The sequence below is a fragment of the Taurulus bubalis genome (genome assembly GCF_910589615.1).
Source record: "Taurulus bubalis genome assembly, chromosome: 4".
NCBI classification, from domain to species: domain Eukaryota; kingdom Metazoa; phylum Chordata; class Actinopteri; order Perciformes; family Cottidae; genus Taurulus; species Taurulus bubalis.
In genome coordinates, this window is record NC_136592.1 from 18,650,910 (window position 1) to 18,663,321 (window position 12,412).

General features: G+C 40.5%; 1 protein-coding gene across 1 annotated transcript in view; it reads right to left on the minus strand.

The window, feature by feature from the left end:
* Positions 1-12,412, minus strand: part of kif26ba (kinesin family member 26Ba) — a gene marked incomplete at both ends in the record, with an annotated part of 75,226 nt that overhangs the window by 12,653 nt on the left and 50,161 nt on the right. The window contains 7 exons of the mRNA XM_079217160.1: positions 151-322; positions 3,201-3,432; positions 4,095-4,281; positions 5,412-5,528; positions 6,410-6,555; positions 10,424-10,517; positions 11,521-11,736. Coding sequence (XP_079073286.1) covers positions 151-322; positions 3,201-3,432; positions 4,095-4,281; positions 5,412-5,528; positions 6,410-6,555; positions 10,424-10,517; positions 11,521-11,736 — 1,164 coding nt within the window. The remainder of the gene's footprint in view (positions 1-150; positions 323-3,200; positions 3,433-4,094; positions 4,282-5,411; positions 5,529-6,409; positions 6,556-10,423; positions 10,518-11,520; positions 11,737-12,412) is intronic.

The window sequence follows — 12,412 nt, forward strand, 5'->3', positions numbered from 1 at the left end:
AATAAATTATATGAACATTTAAAGGTGAAAGAGGGTGACAGCAGCACGTGTTGTGCATGCAGTGGCTGTTCTTGAACTTAATGTACCTACAATTGTAGGGAAACTATCTCCCAATGTTTTACGAAGCGTAGAGGTTTGACTAAAACTCACCACCGTGACTTTAGTTTTCTTCTTTTTCATTCGGAGGACACGGGAAGCGATCTGGATGGTGGAAAGGGTTTCTGAGAAGTCTCTGGGCAAGGCGGAGATGTGAGCAATCATGGTGGTCCGGCAGTTCATGTTGCCTAGCGACTCCCTTAGCAACATGGTCAGCTTGCTGTCCCTAGAAACAGACACACACCAAGATGTGAGCACTAAACACACACACAGGTACTCAAACATGTGACACAACCGCTCGATTTTCGAGCAGTGCACCCACACACAAATTACATTTGAGAAAGGATCATTAATAGCTCGGCTAAAGATGACACAACACTTGGCTAGCATATTCATACAAAGGAAATGAGGCAAAGTTAATGGTAATTATTGATTATGTCTATTGATCAGCGCTGCTTAAACACATAAAGGTCTGCTATTCAAGGCTGAAGCTAACAGTCTTACAAGAAGCACTCTGGATATTATGTAGTCTAATATTGGGAGATGATCTAACTCCCAGAGAGATTATGCTAGCAGATGGGAGAGTAAAAGTAGGCTGTGTGTTAAAGAAACGACTTTCTCCTGGGTGGGCTACTGCAATCATTCATTGTGTGTGTGTGTGTGTGTGTGTGTGTGTGTGTGTGTGTGTGTGTGTGTGTGTGTGTGTGTGTGTGTGTGTGTGTGTGTGTGTGTGAGTGTGAGTGTATGTGTGTGTGTGTGTGTGTGTGTGTGTATGTGTGTGTGTGGAGGCCTGCAGGCTGATGGTGAGTAAAGCTCCTCTGTGGCCCAATATCTCACGCTGCTGTCCCCCTTCTCTAAAAACACAGCCTGCAGGCATGTCTCACACACGTATGTGTACATTCACATCCTCACAGATACACACACAAGTATGTATCCACTCCTATCTTGACCTCCTCTCTCTCCTCTCTTTTCTCTGTTCGCCTCAACAAACCCTCATCTCTCTCCCAGATAGATCTTACTCTATCTCGATATCGCTCCCAGAAGTTAATGCAAGTAAATTCATGACTCATGAAGTATTCATTTGCATGTTAATTCAAGTGCTGGGGACGTTGGAGATCAAACCTCCCAGTGCTTAATTGTATTACCCTTTTTAATTATTATTTTTTTTTACCAGTGAAGACTACTGAATGAGGCTCTCTTTGATTAAAACTAGCCTATATTGAAAGCAGCATTGAAATTCCTAGATCCCCATTATTACAGGATACTAACATTGAGCAGCACAAATAAAGAAGACACATTACAAACATGTTCACTTACAGCTTTTATACTTGTGTATGACTGAGCTCATGAATTAAGGCAACCTCTAGACTTTCCTAAAGTGCGCTGGAATTTCTATGCTTATATTACTCATATTAGCAATTGCAATGGTCAAATGGGATATTGGAGTATAGAACAACTGACTGTGTCCCTGCACAGTTGGGTTTCAGTGGAAAGATTTAGGGAGCTGTATGACTGGAGGGGGACTTTGCCAGGAGAGAGATACAACAAATCAGATGGAAGTGGTCAGATTTAGGACAAGGAGCTGTAGACAGTCCCTGATGAGAGAGGTTTAGGTTTTGTGAGTGTGAGAAGAGCCTTTAAATCTACATGAGCATGAAACTTTGTCTGTCTGGCTTCACGCTGAGATGCTTCGATTCATGACTGGACAAGAGCCCAAATCTTGATTTTTGTGGTAACAGACAGCTGTCTGCCCTTTTTAATTGAACTGGCAAGCTATATACACATGACAATGTCTACTAATCAACTGGGATGGAATCACTGGTTACCTAGCAACAGCAATGGAACAGGACTAGGATTATAAGAACACGATGGGACCCTATCCTAAAAGTATTGGAGCACTGGGAGACTGTCCCGGCCTTTAACTGTGATGAAAGGATTGAAGCAGATTTCTTGGAATCCAACTAGATGAATGCAAATTTTTAGTTTAGTCATTTCTTCCAATAATTTCACATCACAAGAAAGACTGTTTGTAACTGTCTGACGGCTAGTCAGTTGGTTAGCTGATTGGACCATTTATTTGGACCAGATTAAAATATCTCAGCAATGATTAGAGGGATCGCCATGAAATTTTGAAAAGACATTCATGATCGGCGGATGATGAAACCTATGACTTTGGTGATCCTGTGAGTTTTCAACTATAGCGCTACCATGAGGTTGACATTTGGGGTTTCTATTAACTACTGGATGGATTGCTTAACATTTGTTATAAGTTATCCACGATCACCACTGACATCCACGTATGCTCCAAAGCCTTTGCTCAGTCCTTTGCAATTCTGTGGTGACCGTTATGTTGATTCTTGGTTCTAGAGAAGAGTCAGTAACACTGCATACTTTGCTAAATCAGTCCAAATACCCTGACAATCCGACACCACTCTGAGTCATCAGTGCCAAACCACACTCAGCACAGCTTTGCTTGCAGCTTTGCTTGCAGCTTCAGTGTTAGGTAGCAGGTTGTTTTGCAATGTAAATGCAAAAGCTTGTGATTTAATTAACCCAGCAAGACGCACAGAGCTACAAAGCCCTTAAGGAGAGTGGAAGAGCAAGAGGAAAGGTGGGAAGACAAGGTAAAATGAGGACATGGTACAGTTGTGTCCATTACCTGGACATTGCCTGGGCATGCCAAACATTACTACAGCCATTATAATGTTTTCCCCTGTGGCATGTATTTGTATTCTATCACTGTTTTAGTCTGGATGCAGTCTCTGTCTGTGTTATCTTTCAATTTTTTCTCCACTCTCTCTCTCCTTTGCTCTCATTGGCAGTCAGTTAACCAGCAAAATGAATATGATGAATATGTAACAGCAGCTGTTGTTGTTTATAGCAATAAGTCCCTAAATCCTGAAGCAACTTAAGAGATCTCTCGTCTACTTTCCTCTCCTCAACAAAACATACTGCTTTCCCCTTATTTCAACTCTCCACACTTCTTTCTCCAAATTGTTTTCTACCTCAATTTCTTCTCCTTACTTTATTAAAAGCATCTTTGCTCATTTCTCCTCTCCTCTCCTCTCCTCTCCTCATACATACACCTGCACGCACCACCTTACTTGTATGGAATGTGCTTGCTCCCGTTGACCAGGGCCAGGATCACGTTGCCGAGGGCAGATAGAGAAAGGCACAGAGGGGCCGAACTGGGCAAAGAGTTCTCACTGCTGTTCCCACCACCTCCTCCTTCTCCTCCTCTTCCTCCTCCTCCTCCTCCTCCTCCTCCTCCTCCAAGTACTTTGAGATCACAACTGCCCAAGTCCAGCAGGTGGAGACGACTGCGACCTCCTGACACTTTCAAAGTGAGAAAATGTGTGAAATGTGTGAGGAAAGACTGAAGAGGGGAAGGGATACAAAACTATTGTACCTCTATCTATATCATCAAAAAACAAACAATTTCTGTGGTGGTATTTTCAGGAGTATAGACCGGTTTGAAAGTGTACAACTATTGAATGTAAAGTGAGAAATTAATTAAAAGTAATTATGTGAACATAATTGAAGACATGCTGTGTTCCCACATAAGGGCTTTATGTCATCCTCAAATATCCTCATTGCCTGCATTGGATATATGCATGTGTGTGATGTGACTATCTATTGAATCTATTTCAGGATCATACAGTCTGTGACAGGTTTGTGCACTATTTATCCATCGTGACCATAAAAAATACATTGATCTGTCAATCATTGTTGTGTGCACTCACTCCTTGCCTTGTTGTGGTGAAGCAAATTTCATAAAAAGCATAGTAAACCGCATGTTTGCGGCTGCTTTTATTCTAATATGATAATCAGATGTAGAACTCCCAGCAGGCAATGTGTGATGTAATTTGAACAGTACAAATAGTGTTGTATCTGCAGCAGTAGAAGTAGTGATTGTTTGTTAGTTTGTTGTTTTATTGTTGTATTCAAGTTCATATTTTTGTATTATTACTTTTGTTATTTGAACAAATCGTACTTACTTCCTCCTTTGCCGGTCTTTTCCATGCGGTATTGGTATATGTGTAATGTAAACAGCATGTGTGAGTTTCTATGTTCTTCTTCGGTGGTGTTAGGGCGTTGACTACTGTGGCGAGCTGCAATGGCTGCATCCAGAAACCAGGCTGCCTTCTCTGGGGTCGGAGCACGCAGTTCAGACTGGTTCTGGAGCTGGAAGATGTGTGTGAGGAGAAAGGTTGTGTGAATATAGAAAAGGAGCCAGACATACTTTTTTTGTCAGTATGTTTGTTTTACATCTCAAAAGGAATGTTACAATTTAATCTTAGCTGAAGCTTAATTTAACTTCATAGAAGTGTCAAACATTGATAATACTCATATACTGATTGATTGACATATTCCAATAAAGCATTTTCTAGCAGGTCTGCAGGTATGGGAGACAGAGATAAAGGAAATGCAGAGGTGAGTAAGAGAGAGGGACCATGTGTGTGTGTGTGTGTGTGTGTGTGTGTGTGTGTGTGTGTGTGTGTGTGTGTGTGTGTGTGTGTGTGGTACTGCAGGATATCATTACCGATGAGATTATGTCAGATTAGTTAAGGATTACACAGCTGTTCTTGTATCAGACCCTATAATCCTATAAACATAAAACTGCAGCTCAACACACACACACACACACACACAAACACACACACACAGTTCACACTCTGTCACTCAGTTGTTTTTGGCGCTCTTCTACATACACACACTATTCAGACAAATTTAAAATGAACGACAATGACATTAGTCATAATGGTAATTAGATTTAGTGCCATGTAAGTAGCCTTTTGTTTTCTGAATCACGCTCATCAAAGTGGATTGTTTAGCAATCAATCAATTTTAAAATGTCACTTAAAGCAAAGTAAATTTCATTGTTCATTTTATATCGAACAATATACATGTTTTCTAGTTTGGGCCTTTTGTCTTGTCATTGAGTCTTTTGCACTTGTTGTTCTTTGATTTCGTTGGAGTGTCACCCTATTTTAAGTAACACAGCTATTTTTGGATCTGGTATTTTAAAAGATGCTTGGTGTATTTTTATTCTAATAGCATGCTAAAGCTCTCATATTGTATCTGCTGCTCTAATGTGAGTGTGTGCATAAGTAAGCATGCACATGCAACAGTAGCTAAGATAACAGAGAACATCTTGAGGCTAAAAAAACAATGGTAAAGCATATTAATAACAAGGCCTAAGGCTGTTTATACACACTTGCAGAATGTAATGTACAGCAGACACATTTCATAAACAAATGCTACCCTCAGCTGCAGCATTTAAATGTTTTTGTGCATGTATGTCTGTACATTACCTGCATGCCACAGATGGGGTCCTCAAAAAGGTAGACTCCAGGTGACTGTCCATCCTGTAAACTGCCTGTGGCGACTTCAGACAGCAAATCCTTAAGGTTCTCCTCTTTTCCCCAAACCTACAGACAGACACACATTATGTATGTTTGTATGTTTTGAAATTCTGATTGTGACATCATTATAAAATAACCCACAATATGATTTTTTTAGGCTCAATGTTTTTGGTCAAACTTAAATTATATAACTCATCAAACCCAACAGGAATGATCAGCCTCATGTGACTGAATTGAAAGGACGATACATTTCTACTCTCCAGCTCTCTCTGACTTTAATCATATACATAATACAAGTTGAGGGAAACAACAGATCAAGATCAAGAATAGAGGAATCTTTTTATAAATGAAGAAAGTTGTTTGTGGTTCTTTTGTTGTTCAGACCTAAAATGAACATACATTTCAACCAGATGGTGAATCAGAAAACATATCTAATATATAACTTGAGTTTAATCTGTGATCGTCTTCACTCTGGTATAAAACTCCAGCGAGGAGCTGCAGCGTCCAATCAAATAACTGATGAACAATGAGGGGGCGTGTCGAGCAATAAAACACCGCTCTCGTGCATCCTTGATTATGGCTCCTCCGAGATCCTCGCTCGTCAGAGCAGAATAAGAGTTTTGGGACGGCCGTCTATATGGCGATTCAATCAAGGAGTGAGGAGCGAGGAAATGACAATTAAGAAACTTGGGATGTACCCAATGTCTTTTATTTTCTGACTATATTCTAAATCCGTCTTTATTAAAACCTTCTCAGAGAGAAGTAATTACTTGTGATGGCAAATCAAGAGTTAAAAATATAACATTTAGGTCAACTGTTGTCTGATATGAGACTTCCAGCACCCCAGCTACAACACTACAACTACAACCAAAAGTCTGTATCAGTAATGGCACCAGTGAAACTCTGCAAGCAATATCGTAAGTTGAGGTCTCGCCAGTAACACTGACCTCGACTGCAGAGACACGAACAGAGAAACGTGCTCCTGTTTTCTCCTTCCTCTCATTGATGAGTTTAAACAACCAGGAGATGGCACAGGGGATTATCCCCAGATTCTGGAGAGAGTCATCACGGCCAATCATGGTGTAGGATTTACCTGGAAGAGACGGACAGAAAAACATAATAGGGCAAGGGTGAATGGAATAAAGGTAGATGTATCCAAATGAACATAATCAAAAAAGACTTCCAGGCAGAAAGGTGCTTTGTTTGAATAGATGTGTGTGTGTGTGTGTGTGTGTGTGTGTGTGTGTGTGTGGTTAAGTGCCTGAACATGCACACGAAGCCTCCAGATCTGTCCCTTTGAGCAGCAAGATGATGATTACGTACAGTTGTTGTACGTTATAGCCGTTTTCCAGTATGTAAGAGCCATTTTGTAGCCGTTTTTTAGCCGTTTTTTAGCTGTTTCGTAGCCATTTAATTTATTTTTATAGCCGTTTTTTAGCCGTTTGTTTATTTTTTTGCCGTTTTGTAGCCGTTTTATAACTGTTTTGTAGCCGTTTTATTTATTCTGTAGCCGTCTTACAGCCGTTTGTAGCCGTTTTATAGCTAGCCGTTTTTTTTTCATAGCTGTTTTGTAGCCGTTTTGTAGCCCTTTTATAAGCTGTTCCGTTCCGCTGGTACGTTTGCTGGTACGTTTTTTTATAGCCTTTTTGTAGCTGTTTTATTTATTTTTATAGCCGTTTTGTAGCCTTTTTGTAGCCGTTTTGTAGTCGCTTTGTAGCCATTTTATTATTTTTTATCGCCATTTTGTAGCCATTTCATTTGATTTTTTTTGTTTTCTAGACATTTTCTAGACATTTTCTAGCCGTTATGTTATGTTACGCTGTTGTTACGCTGTTGTTACGTCATTGAAGTTCCTTAAAGCACAATGCAAGACCTCAACATGATGTTAAAGAATGCATTAAATTCTGCAATCGGCTGTATCAAAAAAAGCAACACTGGGTCATTTACTTAGATTTAACTATGTTACCAGCTGATTTCTTTGGATTTAACAAATCTGACTACTTGAGTCATGATGGCTTTATGTGGTACCACTACATAACCACAAAGCACATTCTTTCTCTTTTTCACCTTTCAGGACGGTGAGAAAGCCTTGAATTACACATTGATGCGAGTATATGTGTTTCCTTCTGTTCTGACTATCACAGGCTGTCAATAGCCTGTGATAGGCTGTCAGCTAGCTGACCATGTATTGACAAAGTCAGCTAGCTGACTGTTGCACTGACTAACACTGCAACATAGTGACTCTTTGCTACAAGGGATGAAGCAGTGTGTGTGTGTGTGTGTGTGTGTGTGTGTGTGTGTGTGTGTGTGTGCGTGTGTGTGTGCGTGTGTGTGCGTGTGAGTATGTGTGTATCCATGTCTGTGAAGTTGATGTATATTCCCGGCAATTGGTCTCATCAAACAGAGCTGCTTATACTGTCGGAGAGAAAGGGAACAGGGTGAGAAAGTGTGAGAGAAGAAGGCAGCACTATATGATCTGTTCAAAGGCTCTCACACACACACACACACACACACCCACACACACACACACACACACACACACACACACACACACACACACACACACACACACACACACACTCACTCACTCACACTCTTCATTACTAAAAGATGATCCATCCAAAGCCAATAATCACATAACCAATACCATAATCCATCAGAGGATTCAATTACATTCCTGAAGTTCATCCATTTAAAAAAAAAAAACTCCCTATTTAATTAAAACCTGGTTACTCTTTGTGAAAGTGTGCATGTGTGTAGATGAGTAGACTTTTTTGTGTATATGTGTCTACAGCTAGGGGCCACAGGGCCGAAGATAAATGCTCATTGTGTTACTTTCTCCATTTTAATTAGGAAAAAGGTAATGCCGTTTTAATCCAGCCTCATTGAGATCCATGGCAAGAATGATCTCATCTGCGGCTACAGCAGCAGCCGTTTAAGCCGAAACCAGCAATGTCAGAGCCTCTCTGCGACATTAATAGAACATTAAAATTGATTGAAAGAGCAAACTGTGTGTGATGGATCATATGAAAGCACTTCCAGTAGTAATGCCAGAAAATACACACACAATCAACACAATCAAACACTGACAATAAGAGGTCTGTTTTGGGGGCGTGTTAGTCCAGTCATATTAAACACCATGAATCATAATCATGAATCATGACAGCCATTTACATGTGTCAATATTTGAAAGCTGAATGACAACATGTATACATGGTGAGATGCAAAACATTGATTGACTGTCTGATGTGTACACCATGTTCTTGAGAGAGCTCTGGTGAGTATGTGTGCATCTGTTTGTTGGACCTGAAGATCCAAAAAGCCTGATTTAGAACACCGATTAATTACATTTTAGGTCTTATTTTCCTATGTGGCCATTTTTATTATTCATAGTTAAGCTTTGCCTGAGTTTATTGGCCACACTACAAACGTGTTAAAGCCTTTTTTGTCTTCTCTTTTTCCTTATTTTACAGTGTACCATGGTATAGTGGCTGCATTTTGGTGGCTGCATTTGGTATTACAGTACCTCGTGCAAGTTCACTTTCAGTTTTACCGATTAAGTGGTTCACAATTGTTGGAGGAAAACTGATTTCCTCTAAATATATGATGTGTTATGGCCTGTGACTCCTGGGTGAACTTTACCCTAATTATGACTTCGGTGTGAACATTCCCTTACACCAAGCAAGCTCAGTTTAGGAGTCAAGTGATCTGCTATATCTGTATGTTCCGGACTGAAGACAATACACATCATTGTTGTTCTCATGGCTTAAAACATACTTATGGAATGACGGGAGGAAGGTTCAAGATAAGTGCAAGATGTCATGAGGGCGTCTGTGACTGTATTTTATGTATATAAGGGAGACTCTCCGCTCGTTCGTGGAGCATTCTAGGATGTGCGATTTGTTAAGCATTACGTCGCATTTCTGGTTCCTTCTTTGCAAAGAATAAATGTCCTGATTAATGATTTTACAAACGTGTCGAGTAACAATTTTTCTAAAAAGAATATTAAATAATTTATTTGGAGGCAAAACTGAGGTGATATCTAAACTCTAGTTAATCTGTCTAATGCTCATGCTTCTTGCCCCATTGGACTCGTTTCCGTGGTCCCTTTCTCAGCAATTACTCTAATTATGTAAATATCTACAATTTACTACCAAAATAATTCTTCTTAACTAATTTATCAATTTAAATTATATATATATTATATATAATATATTATATTTTAAATAGTTAGTTACATTTACAACTGATTTGGCAAGGGATAAAATCCCTGCAGCACAATGAGGAAAGACAGCGGTTTGTTGGTTTTTACGTAGAAATTCATTACTGTTTGTTTGAGGAAATGGCTGGTCGTTAACACAGAAGTGTTCCCTGCTGAACCACCGCATTTAAATGTTCTCCTTTCGTCCACTGCCAGCAGTTAAAGGGGACTTAGGGACTCCAACTGGCTGTATGAAGATCACAAGCCGAGAAGGGTAATGCTGCTTGCATGTAGAGGGATAAACACAACAAGGAGTTGACCCAGAGTTGGAGAACATCTGTGTGTGTGTGTGTGTGTGTGTGTGTGTGTGTGCGTGTGTGTGTGTGCGTGTGTGTGTGTGTGTGTGTGTGTGTGTGTGTGTGTGTGTCTTTGTTTGTGCCAGTGCGTGTGGGTTCAGGCATGTTGCAGTGTGCAGCAAGGGGTCCTGACCCTTTTTAAGACAACTTCTCTAAAAAACAGCTTCAGAAGGATTACAGAGAGAGAAAAGTAGACAGAAACACAGACAGAGCAGACTGAGAATGCTTTCAGCTTCAGCAGGCACTAATCCTCTTCTTTCTCTCTCTGATAGATGAGAGCCAGTGGAGAGACAGCCAAATTAAAGACTGACAAACTGACGGTCAGACACACTCACCACTAAAGATGACTCACGAGCCACACATGCTCTGATTTTGTAGTCTGCGTGCATGTGTGTGAGAGTTACCCAGTTTGGAGTGTCCAAAGCAGAAGACACAGCCATCTGCTCCGTTCACGACCGACTGAATCACCTCAGCAACTGTTCCTGCGCACACCTCCGCCTAGCAACGGGCAGATAGAAGAGATAAAGGAAGAGGGTCAAGAAAAGAATAAATACCTGAATGTACAGAAGACGGGAACAATTCTGTTATTCCGACTTGTGAGCATTTGTGCATTTTTCCAAGATACACGATACTCCTATTGATCGCTTTTTAATCACACCCACATACATTACTATTAATCCTAAAACATCTATTTTCATTTCACATTTGTAGCGGTTAATTGACTAGTGAAACCAAACAGTGCTCAGCTCCTTCAGTAATATGTTGACTTTTTTAGTCAGTATGTTTGTTTGACATTTTGCCTAGCTAAACAAAAAGCTGGAAGCAGAGAGAAACATTAGCTAGCCCTAGCCAACAAAATACACCTACTAGCACGAGTAAAGCTTACACATCTTGTTTGTTGAATCTGTAAACAAATAGAACAACAGCTTGTAGTTTTACAGGATGTTGCATTCTGGAAACATTTCTTAGCCGGCAGCAGAGCTTTCCTGGTGCTTGTAACTGGATTTTCTTTAACTTTGGACCGAGCCAGGCTGGCTGTTAGCCCCTGCTTTGAAACTGCAAAGCCAGGCTAACCAGCTGCAGGCTGTAACGTCATGCTTAGCTCACAGACATGAGAGAGGTAGCCTATCAATCTTCTCATCTAACTCTCGACAAGAGTCAATAAGTGTATTCCTCAAAATGCTCCCTTAATATTTGATTTGATTCTGATGGAAGTGCCACCAATGGTTTGTCGCCAGTCTGTTGGCACTTCTGTAGATTGTTTTAGCCAAGTAAGCTCTTTTCGCAGAAAGTCTGAAATTTCAAATATCTCCTGCTTGGAACTACATCTTTAGGGCTAATCCACTCAGCCACTCACTATGGCATTGGAGTGGCATAAGTCCCGTGTTGTGTATATTTTTAATTATTTGAATTCCAAACCTGTGTGGGTCATGGCAGGTTTTATATAAAAATCACATCAGAATCCTTAGTTTTTTATTAAACTCATAATCTTTTATCTGACCTGTGATGCATCAGGAGGGAAAGCAGCATCAAAGGTGAACATCTTTGGAGGGACCTGATTGGCTCCCGCCTTTTTCTGGGAGGCAGCGCTTGGTGTCTGATTGACTGAAGGGTCCATGATGGTGATTTGTTTCTTCCTGTGATCCACTTTAAGGAAGGAACTGGACTCGGCTGCGTCCGACTGAGACTCCGGGCACACACGGACCATCACTTTCACCTGAGGGTAAGACACAGGAAGTGTTATCGATTCAAATAGGACAAAGACAACTGCAACGTTATCCGACACAAAAACCCAATACGGATGCAGAAGTTAAAGAGAAAGTCCTCTCAATAAAAGCATTCACGCAACTTTCACTGTAGCACAAAATTCAATTATTTCTGGTCTGATTATTTACAAAGCAGTATAATGAGACTGTAATCGCAGGCACAAGGCACACATTCAAAAACACAAGGTTTTGCTAAAAGTACAAAAGGTTTCCTTTTTTAAATGTGGGTGATGCCTTTAGATGCAACTCATCTGTCAATTTGTTCAGTACTGAACACATTAGACTCCCAAAAGAGTCACAACATGCAGCTTTTTATTTCTTTTCACACTTACATGAATATGGACATGCTCTCTCATCACGTTATTCACACTAAGTTCTTCTTCTACCTACCCCTCCTTCACCCGTCACTCTTTCGCTATCTCTTTTTCCCACTATCCTAAATCCTGTGCCTTTTTTTTATCTCCACCTTTCCTGTCTAGCTTCAGCTCGCTGCTACATATCAAAAGCCTGAAGTGCAAAATTCCGGTTTTAGCTTTCACTCCTCCTTTCACTCTTCTTTCCTCCCACTCCTGTCATAAACTGTTAGCAGCCACAATTTACCGCCTGACAGCTGCTGTTGTTTTCTTT